This window comes from Haplochromis burtoni, unplaced genomic scaffold (genome assembly GCF_018398535.1).
Source record: "Haplochromis burtoni strain Fernald_Lab_line unplaced genomic scaffold, NCSU_Asbu1 Contig_56, whole genome shotgun sequence".
NCBI lineage: Eukaryota > Metazoa > Chordata > Actinopteri > Cichliformes > Cichlidae > Haplochromis > Haplochromis burtoni.
In genome coordinates this window covers 561,316-580,370 of record NW_024582417.1, presented here as the reverse complement: position 1 = coordinate 580,370, position 19,055 = coordinate 561,316, and the positions used below count along the sequence as shown (strand labels likewise).

At 41.1% G+C, this 19,055-nt stretch overlaps 1 protein-coding gene across 6 annotated transcripts in view; it reads left to right on the top strand.

Annotated features, from left to right (window-relative positions):
- The window catches only part of LOC102305150 (glutamate receptor 3), a 76,603-nt gene that overhangs the window by 33,478 nt on the left and 24,070 nt on the right, over nt 1–19,055 (top strand). For 4 of the 6 annotated variants that reach the window (XR_006054404.1, XM_005922066.3, XM_042220820.1 and 1 more), the window contains exons 4-11: nt 415–602; nt 11,280–11,333; nt 11,643–11,804; nt 12,091–12,258; nt 13,159–13,263; nt 13,809–13,835; nt 15,461–15,568; nt 17,403–17,609. Coding sequence is in view for 5 of the 6 variants with exons in the window: in XM_005922066.3 (XP_005922128.1) it covers nt 415–602; nt 11,280–11,333; nt 11,643–11,804; nt 12,091–12,258; nt 13,159–13,263; nt 13,809–13,835; nt 15,461–15,568; nt 17,403–17,609 (1,019 nt within the window). In the remaining variant the exon portion in view is untranslated. The remainder of the gene's footprint in view (nt 1–414; nt 603–11,279; nt 11,334–11,642; nt 11,805–12,090; nt 12,259–13,158; nt 13,264–13,808; nt 13,836–15,460; nt 15,569–17,402; nt 17,610–19,055) is intronic. The other 2 variants (XM_042220821.1, XM_005922067.3) reach the window with 1 other exon arrangement.

Genomic DNA, 19,055 nt, shown 5'->3' with positions numbered 1-19,055 from the left:
CCCCCCCTCCCCTAGATCTTCTTCTAGCCATCCACTCGAGCAGCTGTTCATATTTCAGTATCAGGAGACTGTTTGACTGCCGCCCCAGTACAGCTCAGTTTTTACTCTGAAGTGCGCCTCTTTGTTTACTTACTTCACGCTTTTTTCTCTCACGTTTATTTTCCTCCCTGCAAGCGGTGCCTACAAGATGATTGGTACTGTTTAAACATGTTGACAATGCATTATCAGTTAATAGTTTACATTCTGTATGACAATAAATGGTTACAAACCATTGCTGGAAGCCACAATATCCTTGTTTTTGTTTTTTTTCAGCGCACAGGGAGTTTGGGATTCTGAGCACGTTTTCCTTCTTGTGTGCTCTGAAATCCAAAAAGACAGTTGTGTGATGGAGCTCTCTCCCCTCTGTTCCCCCAGGGTTTGCAATCCTCCAAGCCATCATGGAGTCTGCTGTAGCCAATAACTGGCAGGTGACAGCTCGCTCGGTGGGGAACATTGTGGACCCCACAGAGTACAGGCGCATCATCGAGGAGATGGACCGCCGGCAGGAGAAACGCTTCCTCATCGACTGTGAGGTGGACAGGATCAACTTGATACTGGAGCAGGTATTCAGTTTGCAAAGTGCTAATTCAGCCTTGCTTAAAAAAAATAAACAAATCTCTTTTCCTCGAATATCAGGAAGTAAATCTAAGATTGCCTCAGAAATATACTCTTCCCCCAGCCTCATGATTCGGCTTGTTCCATTGTTTCTAAAAGAGGAAACATGCTATTTCCCACTTTTTGCTGCAAGCGCCTCTTCATGCTACACTGCCAGTAAAATACGCCATTCCTCCTAGCTTGGTCCGGTCCCCACTTTTCATTCCTTTTTCATTATTACCCTAAACACTTGGCATGTGTGAAGATCGCCTCAGATCTTGACACTCTCATTTAGAACTGATTTTAAAACAGGCAAGGCGGTACATTAAATTAAGGCTTGTTATTTGTTGTTTTGTGTGTGTGTCTGTGCACGCACGTGTTTGTGTATGCACGTTGTTTGAGGTCACTTGGGCTTAATTCACGTGGAGGAATTAAACAGTTCTCTCATCCTTGTTTCCTAGGTGATCATCGGCTACAGTTTTCCCACACGAATCTTGATTCAGGTTCAGTGTTTGCTAATGTGTGCTGCTCTCTCTGACTGCACCATAGAGAATATTTCATTGTCAGAAACGTATTAAATGAGTGTTAACTGAGAATTTTCCTATCTACTCAGAAGATCATTAGTGTTCATTTGGGGGATTAGTTTGGTGCACATGTGAGTACATTAGATTTTGCAAATGATTTTTTAAGCGTACGCCTTCTTGAGGTACGTGAAGCTAAATAGTAGAGTATTGCTGATGTTATCTCCACAGGCTCAGACTGAAGGTAATGCTAACACTGAGTAGCTGTCGACTGCACTGCACACTTATTACTTTTAAAGCTTTTTCCTTTCAAGTGAGACACTGTAGTCTGTTTATGAGGTGTGCCAAAATTAGATGAGTTTGCCCCATAGACTGTATTCAAAAGGAAGATGTAGCTACAGTAGTGTTTGGCATTAATTTGCACTATTGTTTTGAAGATTTTCTTTCCTCACCAAGTGCTTGGTCATAGCGAGTTGTCTCGTTGTTGGGTTTTCGCTGTATTATTGTAGGGTCTTTACTTTACACTATAAAGTGCTTTGAGGTGACTGCTGTTGTAATTTGGAGTTATATAAACAAAACTGCCTGTCCCTCTGTGTTAGCCCTGCGACAAACTGGCGACCTTCCAGGGTACATCCTACCTCTCGCCCTATGATAGCTGGGAGAGAATCAGCCAATCATATGGCAGTAACTTATTTAGGCATGTAAACATGTTTAAGATGACCCGTTGTAGTTCAAACCTGGCATTGGAATGGTGAAGAAAGGTGGTTTAAAGAGACTCTGAATGTGGCTTGATTATTGGGACAAAACAGGCTTTCAGAAACTGTTGATTTACCAGATGAAAATGGATTTGGAAAACAGAAGATCGGAAAAATGTAAATGGATTGGAAAAATGGATGCATCCTGCCTTGTGTGGTGTAAATGCAGATAATTTCTTAACACTTTGTTTAACTGATCATGATTTTGGCCTCTATCATAGCTGACCATAATAATGTCCATCCTTTTATGACTTGAACTTGAAGAGTCCACCGTACTCAAACGGGCTCCTCACTCCAGACGGAGCTGTTCACTGCAGGAAAACAGGCTTGGAAAGATTCAGGCATACAGAGCACATGTGTTCATGTCCCATCATTTACCTGCATACAGTTTCTTTGACCATGAAGCAGATTTTTTGCTAATCATGAAGTCATCGAGTAGTTTTGATTGTCTAAACTTAAATTCTTACTAAATGTAAGAATCTGATCATGTGAGCCTGTTTTTGAACCGTCACATGGCTCGTTTTTGTGTTTACTGGCAAACGCTGCTGTTTTAGACACAAGGATTAACAGTGACCAATTTGACAGCAGAAAGTTGTTTTGTTTTTTTCCAGACGCTGCACACAGCTGCACAGCAGAGTTACAAAAGCCATTAAGCCCACAAGTGTAGTCTGCGTGTGCGTGCGTGCTGTGTGCATTTAAACCATTAATCCTGGGCACATCTTAGCCTTCTGTTCTTCGCTGAGATATTTGTGTATAAAGGCTTCTGCCCTCTACATAATGATCCTCATTATTGCAGGCCTTATGAGTTTTACTCTGACCTTCACCGCAGATCTGTCTTCATTTCCTCTGATGCGGGGGATTATTTTTAGTGACAGTGCTGAACATTTTCATTAATCAAGAGAAGTTTGCTTTTCCCTGCCCTTCAAATTTAGATCCAGGGTTTCTTCAAGTGTTCTCAAATTGCTTCCGTATTAGATTCAACGTATCCAGTCATACAAAGGTGGTCACTCTGTGTCAGATCTGACCGATCCAATCATAACCTCTCTTCTGCGGTGGCTTAATGTGAATCGTTGCCTTGTCGGCAGCATCTGTCAGACACGTATCTCTCCAGATGCATAAGAGTGGCAAGGCAGGCCCGTGTCTCTTGAGAATGATTCCTTATACGAGCTGTGACATCAACACTTGCTTTAATGTAATATCAGCTCCCAGTGTAAGTAGGACACACTGTCCCATAACAGCAACAACAATGAGCCTACTATAAATAGCCTACCCTCCTAGCCTGAGGGAAGATCTTTCACAAAGGCAGGAGTGAGCAAACACAACTGCGATCACTCATGCATCAGGAAACAATCGTTGTGGACATGATTTAGTTTTTAATCTGCGAGGCAGTAATCAGAAGAATTATGATTCAAATCTTTTGATGCCTTCTGTCAGGATATTATAAAACTCATCATTAATACATTTTATTTGCAAACATCTGCTGTTCGGTAGATGCTGTAGTCAAGGAGGCAGTTTCAGTTCTTCTAGGCTTTATTTGTTGATAAATGTGCTGTGGGAGTTTTGGTCTTCTGCTGGCTCTCTCACCACCTGTAAAAGTATCAGTTTGCTCATCTCTTCAGTAAAGTAAAGACGGAGCGATAAACACCTCTAAGGCTTCTCATCAATAATAGAAGCACAGTGGATTTGTTATCGCTCTAAGAGAGGACCCATCACCTCCAGCCTCCTCCTGCACAGCTGACAGACAGAGGAAGAGTCAGAGGGAGAGATAAAAAGACTGGAAAGGCAGAGAGCTTGTGGGAATTGAGCCATGTAGTGTGACTCTCCCTGTCTGGTGCTGTGGAGGGAAATGGGAGAAGTGCTGAACACCCAGAGGTGCACTGGAATTCCACACCCTGTGAGTAGGAGAATGAAGCATGCTTTATTTAACTTCCTAAGACCTGAACTCTTCAATGGCATGCATTTTTAATTTCTCTTTGATATTTGGGCACGTTTTTTTTGTGTGTTTTTTACCTGAATTTTTGAGATCCACATAGGAGGACATTTTTTTAAATTTCCATAGAACAGTATCAATATAATGTCATTGTAACTGGATATCAGGCCCTTGTAGAGCAAAATGTATTATTTTGGTCTAGACATCCCAAAATGTGATGTCCACATATGTGGGCGCCAGGTCCTAGGAGGTTAAATGAGATTATGCTGTATATAGGGTCATTATTATATAATCAGGGAAATTGCAGTTTTGGCTGTTGCTTTGTTGGGAATTGCTGTTAAAGATATTGATATTTATAGCTAAAATCCTGACCAGCTAATGGTGGGGCAGGACATGTCAGATAGCATAGGCAAAAATCATAACAGTGTGACTGATACTGACAAGCCTATGTCAAACAATGTACAGGGTGGACCATTTATATGGATACACCGTAATAAAATGGGAATGGTTGGTGATATTAAAGTCCTGTTTGTGGCACATTAGTATATGTGAGGGCCCCTGTACATCTCTAAAAATGTAACTGTAGGTGTATCTATAACCTAATGGTAGGACAATTTTACCACACCTTGATCACAGGGGGCCTCTTTCCACACTTCCACGCTCCACACACTTTTGAATACAAGGTTCTTGGGGGGAAAAAAATGTAATTAGAGAGAATATTTTCAAGTCAACCAGTGCTGATTTTGGCCAGGCTGTGGAGTCAGTTGGGAGCAGTATTATGCCAGGATGGTTAGCAAGTACACCCGTAAGAACGAAGAAATGAAAGTACTGCAAAGCACTGGTTTTACTAATACTTCAGATATAGGAAATGTGTTTTGTATGTCTGCTTTATCCTTTAAATATTCAGTTCAGTTCAATTCAATTCTATAGCACCAAAAAACAACAGCAGTTGCCTCAAAGCCCTTTTTAATTGGAAGGTAAAGACACTGAAAAGATGCACAGATTGCCTGATTGTGAGATACAGTCAGTGCACTATTATTTACAATGAACGTACAATGCGTATGTTTAATTTAAAGGAGTCTGTGAAAAGTGAACGAGACACATATGGAGGGAACATTATGGCAAAATGTCTAGACTGCTGTTATTGGATTTATAATATAAAGCAGCTTTAACAGTGATAAGATGACCTCGGGCTATGCTAACTCAGGAAATAATTACAGTGCATTACAACAAACTAATATTATGCACAGTAAAATACACAGTCGGGATAAAAATGCAAGCACAAGAAATAAAAAGAAATAAACCTGAAAATATGGCAACTGAAATACAAAACATAAAGAGCAGTTTTAGGAATATGATAAATTGTATTTCAGTCGCTGACAAAAATACACTGAAATTTAAAAGAAAGCTGTCCTGCGCCAATAAGTATTTAAAAGTTATTTGACAGAAAACGCTGATGCAGCAGACACGAGTTCCTGACATCCCAACCGAGAAACAGCAAACACTCGTCCCCCACTCAGTCTGTAAGTGTGAGGCAACAGTCAGCAGGTTGCTGGTTGCGGCTCACAGCCTGCGCATCAGTGCTTGGTAAGACAGCTTGTCTCAGAGATTTTATATCTTTTTATATCTATATGTATATAAATAGGGCTGTGCAAAAGTCTCAAACCAAACATTGCTTCTCTATATTTTGTTTACAAGGAGCCAGACTTTCTTATAATTTTTTTAAAGTGCTCTTAAGAAATAGTTCTCCAGGCTTGCTGAAGATCTTGAAAAGTTTTTCTTTGGGCATTGGCTGCTTTTTTAGCCATTTTCAGTCCAGTCTTGTACATGACCATTTTCAGAGGATTTTCTTTGTCCCTTACCACTGAATTCATTCAAGTATAAATAGCACCTAATTCAAGGGATGAACCGGTGTTGTGTCTACAGATAGCAGACACCAAAGAACCCATTTTAAATTGAAGTTTCTTTAGGCACTTTGTAACTAACAGCCTGTTGCAAAAACATATAATTTGTTCCTGTTTCTTTAGGTGACACTGCAAAAGAGCCAAAGATAAAACAGTCTAACAGACATAAAATTGCATTTTTGCATCAGAGAGGCAATTCCCAAAATGAAAAACATCTTTCAGAATGATATGCAGTGAGGAAAATGGATAAGTGGCAGGCTTATCTACAGTATCTAAAAGTCACGTCCTTGAGAAACAGGAAAAAAAAGTCAGAGATGCATCTGGGCTTTCAGTTGATCGATCTACTTTTCACAAAAGCCTCTGCAGAAATGGTCTCAGTGGAAGACAGGCTTTCAAGGAAGGGAAACAAGGAGAAAAGCTGAGTTGTGCCAAATTACACAAGAACTTAAAATCAGAAGCAACAGGTCTGATGGAGAGATGAAGTTCTATATTTCTGGTTCAGATTGTTGTCAGTTAGTCCTCAGGAGGTCGGAAGAGAGGTACAACAGTGAGTATCTGCAACCATTTGTGATACACAGTGCAGGCTCATTTCAGCCAGTGGGGTTGGACATCTTGGCAACAGCTTGATTTTTCAGAATGACAGTGATCATAAACACACTGTCTGCGCAGTGAAAGCATACCTGGATAGAAAACACACAATGGAGATCCTGGACTTTAACATTATTGAAGCAGAGTGAGGTCATCTAAACAGAGAAGAGAACAAAATGTAGCCAAAATCCAAAGACGAGCTATTTAAAGACATTACAGGAGAGCTTGTCTAACACAGAGACAAGCTAAGACATAGGTGTGTGTGTGTGAGAGTGTGTGTGTCTATATTACACACAAGGACAAAGCACCTTTAGTGTATTATCCTTTCTCCTCTTTCTTTTACTGACCTTTCTTACTTTATCATTGAGGTCTACTTTATGAACCTTCAACTTGAGCGACAAATACAAATATGAAAGAGCGGCATGAAAAGTGTGTGATGTCCCAACTTGAACTGTAATGCCCTTCAAATAACCACAACAAGCGAGCTATCTGTGCCTTCATTTTCTTTTTCCAAAGTTTGACTGCAAAAAGGAAACATGGCTTCTGAAAAAGGAAAACAGAGAGTGTAACAGAGCAAGTTTTTGTAGAAGGCCTCTTTGTAGCCCGTGCCTCCAAAAAGAGACCCCAGAGAAGTGTAAGTTAAAAGCTAAGCAAACGAAAAACAACATCAGACGCATGGAAATGGTAGAGTTGGCAGGTGCTCAGCTGCAGAGAGGATAGTGAGAGCATTAGAACTTCATAGACATTTTTTGTTTTGTTCAAACTGGCACTCAATAAGACGGCTGTGTGAAGTTTAGAAATGTGTAGCTGTTGGCTACTACAAATGAAAGAATCAGCAGCTTAAACAGACTGTAAACAGGTAAGTCCATGCACGCTTCTGTGACAGTTAAATCCCTCATCACATTTTGCCCTCTTTTGAGTAGCATAGCAGTAATTAGTCGTCTATTGTAAGAGGACAGTTATTAACTTGTGGTTCTGAAGAAGGTAGATGACAAATCACTGTAAAAAAAAAAAGAAAAAAAAGAAGAAGAAGTCTCCATCAGTGGGAAAAGAGGCTTGAAGGCTGTTGGGCAGTCATCCAGCTCAGTGCAGGACTGGATGGCTCCAGCCTGCTTAATTAAAGGGAATTCTCCAAGGAATTTTTAGGCTGATGGCCCTGCAGCTCGGTCCAGCTCAGGCAAGCCGCAGAAAGCAAAGCACAGACCTGCTCATCCACACATGCGAACCCGAGGAGCCCTGAGGGCAGACAAACAAATATAATTGAGACCTGAAACAACCACTCAGTCTCTATCTGTATTCTGGAGTCACAGTTTGTCTCCTCCACAGTGCAGTGAGACGAACCCACATTTCTGATTATGCCCTCAACCAGGAGGTGAATACTAATGTGTGGATGCAACATGAGACTGCGTGCTGAGTTTATCTGTCTGTTTGCTATGATTCATTTGATTGTAATGCACCGGCGTGGGTTGGAAGATGATGCATTGTGTTTTATTTTTAACAACGCACTTTAAAAATCGGTTCATATTTGCACTTAGAGATATCCTGCTGATATGCCAGCGTCTAACTGCTAAGATTGGACATCAGTTGTGGAATGAGAGCTCAACTTAAAGAAGAGCCTTACAAAATTGATGCCAGTTAACTAGTAGTTCAATATAATTCTGTCTTCCATCTGTCTGATAGATCTGAATCTACCGTCAGCAGCCAGTAGTGCTGTGCAATACTGCAAATTTTGACAATACGTTACTAAGTAAAAACAAGGGCAGTGCTGCAGATACCAAAAACGATGCTGATGCTTTTAACCTATGAAGGCAGCTTATATGGCACAGAGAAGTGTGCCATGACTTATGAGATGAATCATCATCAGCTGGGTTTTTGGAGAGCTGGAGTGTAAATGTACCTGTGTAACAATACCAATACCAGCGCTGGTATAAAAACCAGAATTAAGTTTATTTTATGTAATACATATTGTATTTATTAACATCTGAAGTAGTGATTGAGTCCATAAACTCTCTAAGTAAGTGTTACTGAGGTCATGGATTAAGGGTCCTGGAGGGCATTTTTTTCCATTTGTGTACAACTGAACTTCTTTGTAACTGCAAAAGCAGCTTTGTAGCATTGGCGTCACTTTTCAGACCCTCTGTATCGTCTTATTTTGCTCACTTGTCCAAGTAAATGGGGACCCACTCTTAAAAACATTTCCTTGCCACACCAGCGCCTTTATGTTAACAACATATAAGTGGCAGTTTTTGTTTCCACAGTCAGAACATGACATATTTTGTGCGCATGGGTTTCCCATTTGCAAAGTTAATCTGATATATTATGAATCAGCTTTCATGGATAGCATCGTGGCAGATGCACGAGGCTGTTCTCTCCCAGACAGGAACATTTACTGTAGAAAACAGTTGGGAGGGCATGGCACGTAGACTGTCCTTCCCATTCAAAGAGCATTAAAAATTCACAAGACAGTCAGAACAATCAGTGCTGCAGGTTTTCTTCTTGCTTTTAGGCTTCGGGTCTTGTTTTCCCTTTGCTGTTTGAGGAGGCTGTTGTGTAAGAAATGAATTGTGACACAGAGGAAAGTATAAGTCCTGTGACACTAAAAGTGTTGCTGTTCTCAGCGATGGTAGTGCCTGACCTCATCCAGGCTCCCGGTGGTTTCACATATACACAAAAAGCGATTATCCCAGGGGATCGTGAAACTGGAGCATCGTGATCCTAAAATTATTTGTTATGCCCAGCTGCTTTTTTCCCCTTTCTTTCTTTCCTTTTCTTTTCCAGAACATCTCTGCCGACAGAGGGGGGAGCAGATCCCGTGGCAAATCGAATCAAATTACAAGAACGTCTGTAGTGCGCATGATACATGAAAATGAAAATAGACAGTAATGAAAATATCCTTGTAAACTATATTGGAGGGCTTGACAGCACATGTAAAAACCTGCAGAGAATTGTTATGTTTGTCCTCATGATCATTTCTATAATGAATATTAATGCAACTACATCAAAGAGTAATAATAGTAAAGGGCATAATCACTCTGATCATGAACCATAATATTTGAGTTATCTTCTAGAGTCACTCTGTTTTCAGAAACTGTTCAGTCAGAACTTTAGTATAGCTGTCCTTCCCTTGGTTCGCTGCCATCCTACAGCAATGACTGCTGAGGCAGGTGGTAAACACATTTTCTTTTTCTCCTCTTGCAAATCAAAACTTCATCAGGTATGAAAGCCAGGTGATGAATCTATAAAACAAATGTGCATGAAAGTATATCAAAAAAAGCTTTTATTAACTACGATGCAACATATAAAAAAAGCATTTGCTTTCCAACACAGCCTTAATATTTGAATCATGGCTGTAAAAGACTGCAGCAGTCAGCAGTGAAGGTGCTACTTAGTACAGTATGAAGCATGCACTATGAACCGACTTCAGAGTGCTTTGAATTCAGTATATCATTCACACCTCCAGTTATTGCCTACACGCCGCGCTGCAGTAAGCAGTGAACGTTTACACCTGATTCTGTTCTAGCAGCTATGCAGTGCTTTGGGCACAGCCATGTTCACACTAAGCCAGGTACATTTCTAAACGCATCTGTTTCTCGTCGTTTTGGCCCGCTGTCCAGACTAAAAGCTTGCACAGAAGTGTGAGGTCCTGCGCCGCCTGCCTTGTGTGTGACAAACGAGAGTCGTAGCCAGTCACTCCAGGCGCTGCAGCTTCATTAAGTGCTCGCCACACTCGGGTCACTCTGGCTCTCTCTCACGTGCGGGGAAATGAAAAGCTATTCGAGACCATTTGGAAGACAGCGAGCTGCAAAGCTTCAAGGAATGTTTTTCCTTTTGAGGGAACTGGATCAGGAGTTGAAATTGTTTTGCTTTTCTGGAAAACAAAATTTTGATTTAATGTTGAAATGCCATAAGCTTGTTAGAGGGCCAGTCTTGCAGCATCATGGGGAATATTATGAGACATTAAACAGGTTTTTATAGTACACAGGTGTTGATGAAAACACAGCTATGTGGTCCATACTTCTCTCTGGGAGTTTTGGTGTTCCCTGCCATAAAATAAAAGCATGCTTGGTAATGCTATCTAGTCCTAGTCCTGTTGCTTTCAAAAGAATCTCACTTTTGGTTAAATAAAGATAAAAAAAATAAAAAAACCAAAATAGGAGCCTCTGAGTAAAACGCTACATAATTTGTCTATGAGTAGTACTATGAGTAGAAATCCACCAATGAGATGCTCTCCTTTTTTCGGTGAAGTTGTAATATTCCTCATCTTTATCCGAGTCCTTTGTGAAATCTCTTCAGTGTGATATCACTATCACTCTGGACATTTAACATTTAGATGATTTCAGTGGCTGAGTATACTTATCGAAACTGTGGAGGAGTGTAGAAAGTGAAAAGACAGGGAAAAAAAGCAACTCTCCACCCCCGCAGTATCTTTTTGAAGCCTCACACTCGATGGCGAATCAGAATATATGGAGGGAGTGAGCGCCTGCGAGAGGGAGCGAGATTGAGCCGGCGAAGAAGTTTAAAGAGATCGGCGGATGCAGCTCTCTCTGTGTCGGCTGGCTCCGACAGGTGCTGTACAACATTTTGGGTTTAATTAAGTCTAGTGCACAACTGAGACAGGCGGAGCAGGAAGCGGCAGACTGCAGAGCAGAGGCAGCTGCAAGAAAAGAGAGACGGAGGTTTGCCGAAGCCTTGACCTTATTTTACATGTTGAAGTTAATGGAAAGGAACAAGTGCTGTCATCACAGTTTCATGCAAACGCGCACAAATGTACGCGCTTGCACGCTCCCTCTTGCACTCCCGAATGTCACTTTCTTCTCTCTTTCTCTTTCTGTCAGCTCTTCTGCAATTGGAGGTCTTTGTCATATCTGAGTCTTCATGTTTCTTAATGTTCTCAGTGTTGTTGGAAGGGAATCTGACTCACTCCGTGTCTTTTTCTGCAAATTTGTAGGTGGTGACCTCGGGAAAAAACAGCAGAGGATACCACTATATCCTCGCCAACCTGGTGAGAGCTCGCAACTCGAAACAGCACAACACAACTCAGTGGAAAACCCATAGCAGCAGTGCTTGTGTGTGATGCAACGTTGTGCAAAGAAGTGCAATGTTCTCAGTGGATACATCTCAGGAGCACAGTCAAACTTGGTTCTCTCAATATATAGTTGTGTTAGACTTAAAACTGAATGGTGCAATTAAATCGATGAAGTTACTCAGCGTGGACAAGCTAAAGCAGATTTAATCTCTCATCTTTTTTTTCCCCCTGTTCTCCTAATGATCCTTTGCTCCACTACCACCAAGTTGTGCTCTTTGCTCTCAGGGTTTTTCCAACATGAGTCTGGACAGGGTCTTTTCTGGTGGAGCCAACATCACAGGCTTCCAGATCATCAGCCCAGACAGCCCCATCGTCCAGCAGTTCCTCCAGCGCTGGGAGCGCCTGGATGAAAGAGAATTCCCAGAAGCCAAAAACACTCCGCTGAAGGTCAGTGAGGCGAAGCTGCCGATGCCGCAGTTGCATTTTTATTTAACATCTTCAAAGGCTGCCGTCGCTATTCATCTTCTGAGTTTCAGGGTAGTAACTTGGCTTCAATCAGAGACAATATGTCAGTGCGAATCATTTCAGGGATTCAGTTCAGTTCAGTTCGTCTCGCTTGTTTTACACGAGCAGCGCTCTGTGGTAACCGTGCTCTGACAGCAGCTCAGTGTTATGTTGGGTCTGTGTGATGTCATTGGTGCATCACTGGGATTTCTTCTGGCCTTTGACTCAGTACACATCAGCACTCACCCATGATGCCATCCTCGTGATCGCGGAGGCCTTCCGGTATCTTCGGCGGCAACGAGTGGACGTGTCACGTAGGGGGAGTGCGGGCGACTGCCTCGCCAACCCTGCAGTGCCCTGGAGCCAAGGCATCGACATAGAGAGAGCCCTCAAAATGGTAGGACTGAGAGCCTGCACTGTCTCACTGCTTATTTTATTTACTTTATAGTTATATGTTTGCTTATTCTCACTTTCTACTTAGTAATGTTTCCAAAGTTTTTATTCTTTAGGTATTTTTTTTCCTCCCATGTTTTCTTTTTCTGTGAAAGATCCCTAAATGTTTTGCCTCTATAAACTACAGGCTACAAATATAGTTTTTTATGCCATTACTTGCTAGAAATACATTATAATTTTTTTTCACAATTTAATAAACAAATGCTGCAGCACTTAGCCATTAAAATATTATAGAAGTGTGAAAATGTATTGAGCCACCCCTCATTTATTTATATTTTGTATAAGTTTATACAGTTCTAACAAGCTTTCCACTGAGGCTTTTAGTGAACAGTAGATGAACACACAGGTCTTATGTTACATCTTTTTTGCTTATGTCTTAGAATATGATTTTTTAGATTTTGTTAATGAGCCATAGATGTCTGCCACTTGTTCTTTTCGCCTCCACTTTTCTCAAATTTGTTTAAGTACACACTGCACACCATGACAACATACGTCAAGTTTCAGGTTGGTTTAAAAAAAAGAAAAAATACCCAAGAAATGAGGGCTGGCTAAAGATTTTTGCCTTTTACACTATATTTAATAGAACCATGTTATTCTGTAAATACACCCATTCCTTACATACTGCAACGTGAGCAAACAATTATAAGAAACCTGCTTCTGGTGCTCCAAGTTAGTCTGACCTAATAGACTGGATCCTTATTTAAAGTGATTTAACTGATTGAAAATGAGATCAAAAGGTGGAGCAGAGCCTTATATCACAGCCGTATGACACACGTTACCATGTGGTTTATACATGCTGTATGTTAGGAACAGGTGGTATGATGCTTTTCTTGGTGCCTGGCAGGTCCAAGTACAAGGTATGACAGGAAACATCCAGTTTGACACATTTGGTCGACGATCTAATTACACAATCGACGTGTACGAGATGAAACCAAGCGGCCCCAGGAAGGTAAGTGGGCACTAAGGTTTGGATGTCATAATTTAAAAATTTATAATTAATTACTTTTTGCAGGTTGAGTTTATGATACAGACCCATGCTATGTGCTTTGCATACAACTACACAAGCATAAGTAAATTTGAAGGATACCTTTTTTGAGGGATTTTCTTCTCTGGGCATATTGGCACTACATAAGTTAGGGCTGATACTGATTTGGACAGAAGCTGCCAGTAGCCCGGGCTTTCTGATCCAACTCAAATCATGTAAGCTCCCGCTCCCTCTGAGAGTTTGATCTGGAATATATCCACCAAGAAGCAGCCAAGCCATGCAGATGGAAGCTTGAAGTTTTGGAGAATGGATGAATAATTGTGATCACCTCACACTTACAGAGAATTTAATAATAATTGAGTATACTCACAAACATACTGTTTAGACATATATTCATGGATATTTAAATGCAAGTTTTTAAACTAGTGTTCAGGTCTTGTTATTTTAATTTAAGAAATTCTCTCAAATAATCATCTATCCATCGATTTACTTCTGGTTATCCAATTCAGGCTGGAGCCGGTCCCTGCTGTCCTAGGGTGAGAGACAAGCATTCATGCTCACATTCACACCTACAATTAATTTAGAGTCACCAATCAGCTCCACGGATGTCTTTGGACTGTGGGAGGGAGCCAGAGTACCTGGACAGAACCAGTGCAGACACAGGGAAAACATGCAAACTCCACACAGATTGCTAACTGCTAAAACGCTAACCACCACACCACCCTTTCAAATAAGTCATATGGAGTGTTTTTACAGGAAACCCCTAACATGATGTTAGTGGGTTAAGCAGCAACATTTACTTGTATGTGATTAGAACTATGACAGTGAAATACACATTAGTAGCATAACACCTACAGGCTCAGTGTAAAAAGTTTTGTACTTTGTACTGTTTTGAAACAAAAAATTGTGCATAAGGAAGAAGATCCAAAGTTTTTGACATGGACAGAAACAGCTAAGAGGTAAGAGCTGCAGCACACATTAGCATTTAGCTACAACGTGTCCATTTACCCTACAAGCATGGACACATGTCTTCTCTTGTGCCTTGGCCTTTGGCTTGCTAAAGGAACTGCTGTGAGGGAGTGCACTCACTTGGAAAAGCCAGTTAGCTAGTTAAGTTGTGAGCTGTAGCGCTTGTCAATGTTTGTTAGTTTAGATGCTAAAAGATTGGGACCTGTTCTTCTCTACTTCTGGCAGGACACTGTCTATGTCCCCATTAGTTTGTAAGGTACAGGCACTGGAGCAAATCACGCCCACACATCTACCCTGAGCCTGAAGGTGAAAAGATTGTGTTTTACGCGTTATTTTTTTGTTTTTTTTAAAAACTATTAACGCCAAGATTTTTTTGATTTCTGACTACCTTTCTGAATCGTAACAATTTCGTTACACTGTGATACAACTCCACATTAGTAAGTAATACACTACTGAACCAAAAACAATAATGTCTGAACACACACACACCCTTACACGTGACACCCGTAAGAGCTGCGGTAGCTCTGTGACACTGAAACCCCCACAAAGCTGGCACCGAAAAGGAGTGGTCCCATAATGTCCACACAGCTCAGTTCACAAGACAACATACATCACAGACCCCCCCATCCAATCACAGTGTGAGACAATCTACAGTGACAAGAGAGTGAGTACTGCGCATTATAGCTTCCAGAAATGGGAGAGTTCTTCTTGGCTGAATAAATCAGAGTCTAGCAGAAATAAACATAATACAGCTACTGGAATCATCTCAGGTTGAGCAGCAACAAGCCAGGCTTTGTTTGTGTTAGATCATAATGTGTGTCTTTTATGTAGTATTAATAGAAAGAGAAAAAAAACGACTGCATTGGCTAGATAAGGCATTTTTAGATTATTAGGTTTTTCTTGCTGGTATTAATTTTATCAGTCCTCCAGTGCTCTATGGGTGCTGCTTTCTTGTTATATAAGAGAACATTTGCTGAGCCAGGAATAGATTACTCCTACTCTGCTGAAGTGTAGCCCAGGTGAAGTCAGGAGAACCACTATGAGCTTTTTATTAAATCATATATCAGGAGCAACCGACACCGTCTCCAGCCGTACAGATAGAGCTGACCAGCTCACGTGAACTCGGAGGGTCTACTGTGAAAATGTCTTTCTGCTTCTCGCAAATAACTGCGGACTTCTGTGTTGTTTTCAGATCGGCTACTGGAATGAGTACGAAAAATTTGTATATATAATGGATCAGCAGGTCACCAACGAGTCCTCTTCTGTGGAAAACCGAACAATTGTGGTCACTACTATTATGGTACACACTCAAGTGGTTTTAAATGTTTCACCTTAAGATTTCTGCCACTCAAGGTCAAGGTGTCCTTTGTTGCAATCTGTCCTGGGAGGGTAGAATTATTTTATTTTCAGTTGCTTTCCATCCACTCACTACATGTTGAAACAGTCGATTCACACAGAGTGTTTCAACTGTATCCGTGTGGGTGCCAAAGCATTTTGGTTTTTTTATATTACAGTGGGCTGTTGTAGTAGTGACATCACAATAACGGCTTTGGTAATGATAACTATACACATCGTGTTCTCATTCAGTGCATACGTAAGTAAAAATGTTTCCCTCTCATTAAGTAAATTGTCAGTGACGCTGGACCAGAGACATGAAATGATCTGCATACAAGGAGGATGTAAACAGCCAATGGCTGCAACCTTTGGCTGTTTATCCCTTGTCTAAAATTTACTTAGTTAAAAAATTTGAATGAGGATGAGAGCGCTCCAGGAGTAAGCAGGGGTGAGGTCAGTTAGATCAGTTGCAGGCAGTAGCTGCAGTTTAGTGATCATCAGCCATTTTTAAATGTAAGATAAGGTGCGCCTTATCTTACATTTAAAACCATGGCCTCTCTGTCTTTCTGACTTTGCCTATTATGGTTGCATCTTAGGCAAATTCAGAATGAAATAGTCACGCATTCCCATTTCAGTGTCTGGAAACTCATACTCATCTTACCTAGACTGGAAGTAAAGTGTTGTTTAGAGCGAGGGAAGAAATGAAGAAGCGAGTGCCATTGCATTATTTTTTCTCTGATTTTGATTTGAACAGAAACCAATTATTGTTTTTAGAGGCATCGCAGTCATCTCATTAACTTCATGTTTTTATTACTTCCCATGACATTAAAGAAAACGTTTAATGAAAGGACTACCTCGCTTTGTTGGGGTGCAGTTCTTTCATTTTTTGTCTCACCATAACACCGAAGACTGCGGAGCGAAAGGGATGTGGAAGTCTAAAGTTCAACAGGAGCCATGCTGTTGAATGCTCCAAAAACATCAGAAAAAGCCAACAGTCTCCCGTGAAGAAATTGCATTTATTCTGTTCTATTAAGCTGAATAACCTCTGAAAACATGTGCGTGCCATATGACAAAGTAAGTACAGCTTTGCTTAATATCCCCCCCAAGGTGACACTGGTTCATCTTTAATGGCAAACATGTTTTGGATGTTACATGTTGGAGGAATGCTACAACAATCAAGGCACAGAGGCAAAGCATATTAGCATAATCGAGGTGATGAGCAGATTATTTTATTGTCGTAATGGAACAATTAAAAAAAGCAAATTGAACCAGCTTTAAACTACTTTTGTGGTGTGATTCAGACCTTTTTTTTAAAAAAAGTTGTCCGATGAAATGAGATAATCTCCATGTGTTTGATGTCTTTAATCTCTCTGCTGCCACTGACAGTTACTTTATGAACTGGAAAAGTGCTCCATTCAGCTCGTCCTGCCCCCTGTGCCTTCGCTGATGCAAAGCACACGCAACCCCCCGCCTATTGCCCATTTCTGCAGATTTAGATTTTTCTGGATCAGGTTAGCATGAGGGAGGCCCGACATCCTGCTTTGCACTTTGCACTCAGTTATAGATGCTTTGCTTCTCCCGTCGGTGCAGTCGGCCTAGTCCCCCACAGTCCTCCACTTACGTGCCCGTACATGTGTTTAACCTGTGTTTGTCTTTATTTATATGTTCCCCTCATCTGTTGGTGCCCTGCACGTGTGCATGCAGCAGTACCAATAAAGGCCTCATGTGACCCATGTGGTTTGGTCACTGTGGATGTGATCTTGCTTTACCATGAACTCAAAATTATGTCTAATTAACAGGAAGCTCCATATGTGATGTACAAGAAAAACTATATGCAGATGGAGGGGAATGACAGATATGAAGGCTACTGTGTCGATTTAGCTTCTGAAATTGCAAAACATGTGGGGATAAAGTATAAGCTGTCAATAGTGCCCGACGGGAAGTATGGAGCCAGAGATCCAGAGACCAAGACGTGGAACGGGATGGTGGGTGAACTAGTCTATGGGGTAAGTGTCAGTCTGCCTGTGTTTCTGTAAACTGTCAGTCTTTTGTCATTGTTTGTGACTCAGCTTGTCACACAAAGCACATATTAAAACATCCAGTTTTATCAGATTAACCAAGTTTTTTCTTGACCAAAGTAAGTTTGTCTATAGCCAGTTAAACCCTTAAAGCTTCAGTCATATGTCATAGAAAACAGTTTTACACTTCCGTATTTTTCGGATTATAAGGCGCACTGTCGATGAACAGGTCTGTTTTCATACATAAGGCGCACCGGATTATAAGGCGCATTAAGCGAAACAAAACAGTCAGATAAGTCAAACTTTAGTCAACTCATTCTTCTTGCTTCCTCCACTTCCGTACCATTGATTCATTATGTTTAATTCTCTCGCAGCTGCTCTATTCCCATGTTGTTGCAGTATATTAATGACTAACCTCGTATTGTGGATGGATTTTCTCAGTTGTTCTCCTGACTGAAGTTTGGTCCATTTACAACATCCTGCCATGCGATTGCATTTGTCCCTAACCATCGGGAACCCTCACGTGACTTTTATCAAGTGGAAAAAAATTAGCGTTCATCCTCCAGCTTCACTGTGTTTATGCTATGCTAACATAGCCATATCGCTAGCAATCACATAGCACAGTGGCCCCCAACCCCCGGGCCTCGGACCGGTACCAGTCCGTGAGTCGTTTGGTACCGGGCCGCGAGAGTTGAGGCTCAGGTGTGAAATGTATAGTTTTCAGGGTTTTTATCGGTTTTCAGCGTTATTTTGTTATCGTTTTTATTGTTTACTCTTCACGTGTGTTAGGAATAAGGAATAAATTTTCTTTTTTTCGGTACCGGTACTAGTTTTATTTTGTTGTATTTATCCGCGACACCTTAAAGGCCGTTCCATGAAAATATTGTCGGGCATAAACCGGTCCGTGGCACAAAATAGGTTGGGGACCACTGACGTAGCACATCATTATATACCAGCTAGCCCAACTTCAGTAACCCTACAAAAGTCACTACTGTTTAGTTTTCTGTCTTCATTTATGTTGGAAGTGAAAACAGAGCTGTACGTTTTAATTCTTTCAGAACTCTCTCAGTCAGAACATGCTATATCATGTTTAGGTGGAAACTAGTGAGCTAACTTCATGCTAACTTGTAATTCTGTTAAATTTAATGTTTTCATGGATGCCTGGATGTTAAACTTAATTGTTACACCTGGTAAAGCAGTAATGCTGATCATTTTATTAAAGATGAAAGAATTTAGACAGTTTTTAACTCTCAGTGATGCCGCAGTGTTCGTTTGACTTTAGGACCTGAAGTGAACTGAGTTTTGGACCCAGATTACTCCGCGAGGTGAGGCTTCTGACTACGGTAGCCGTAATGCTCCGACAATCCATCAAGTGGTGCAGCGTCGTAGCTTACCGAAGTCGTACTAACATATTTTTGACAGATTTTTGTGCGC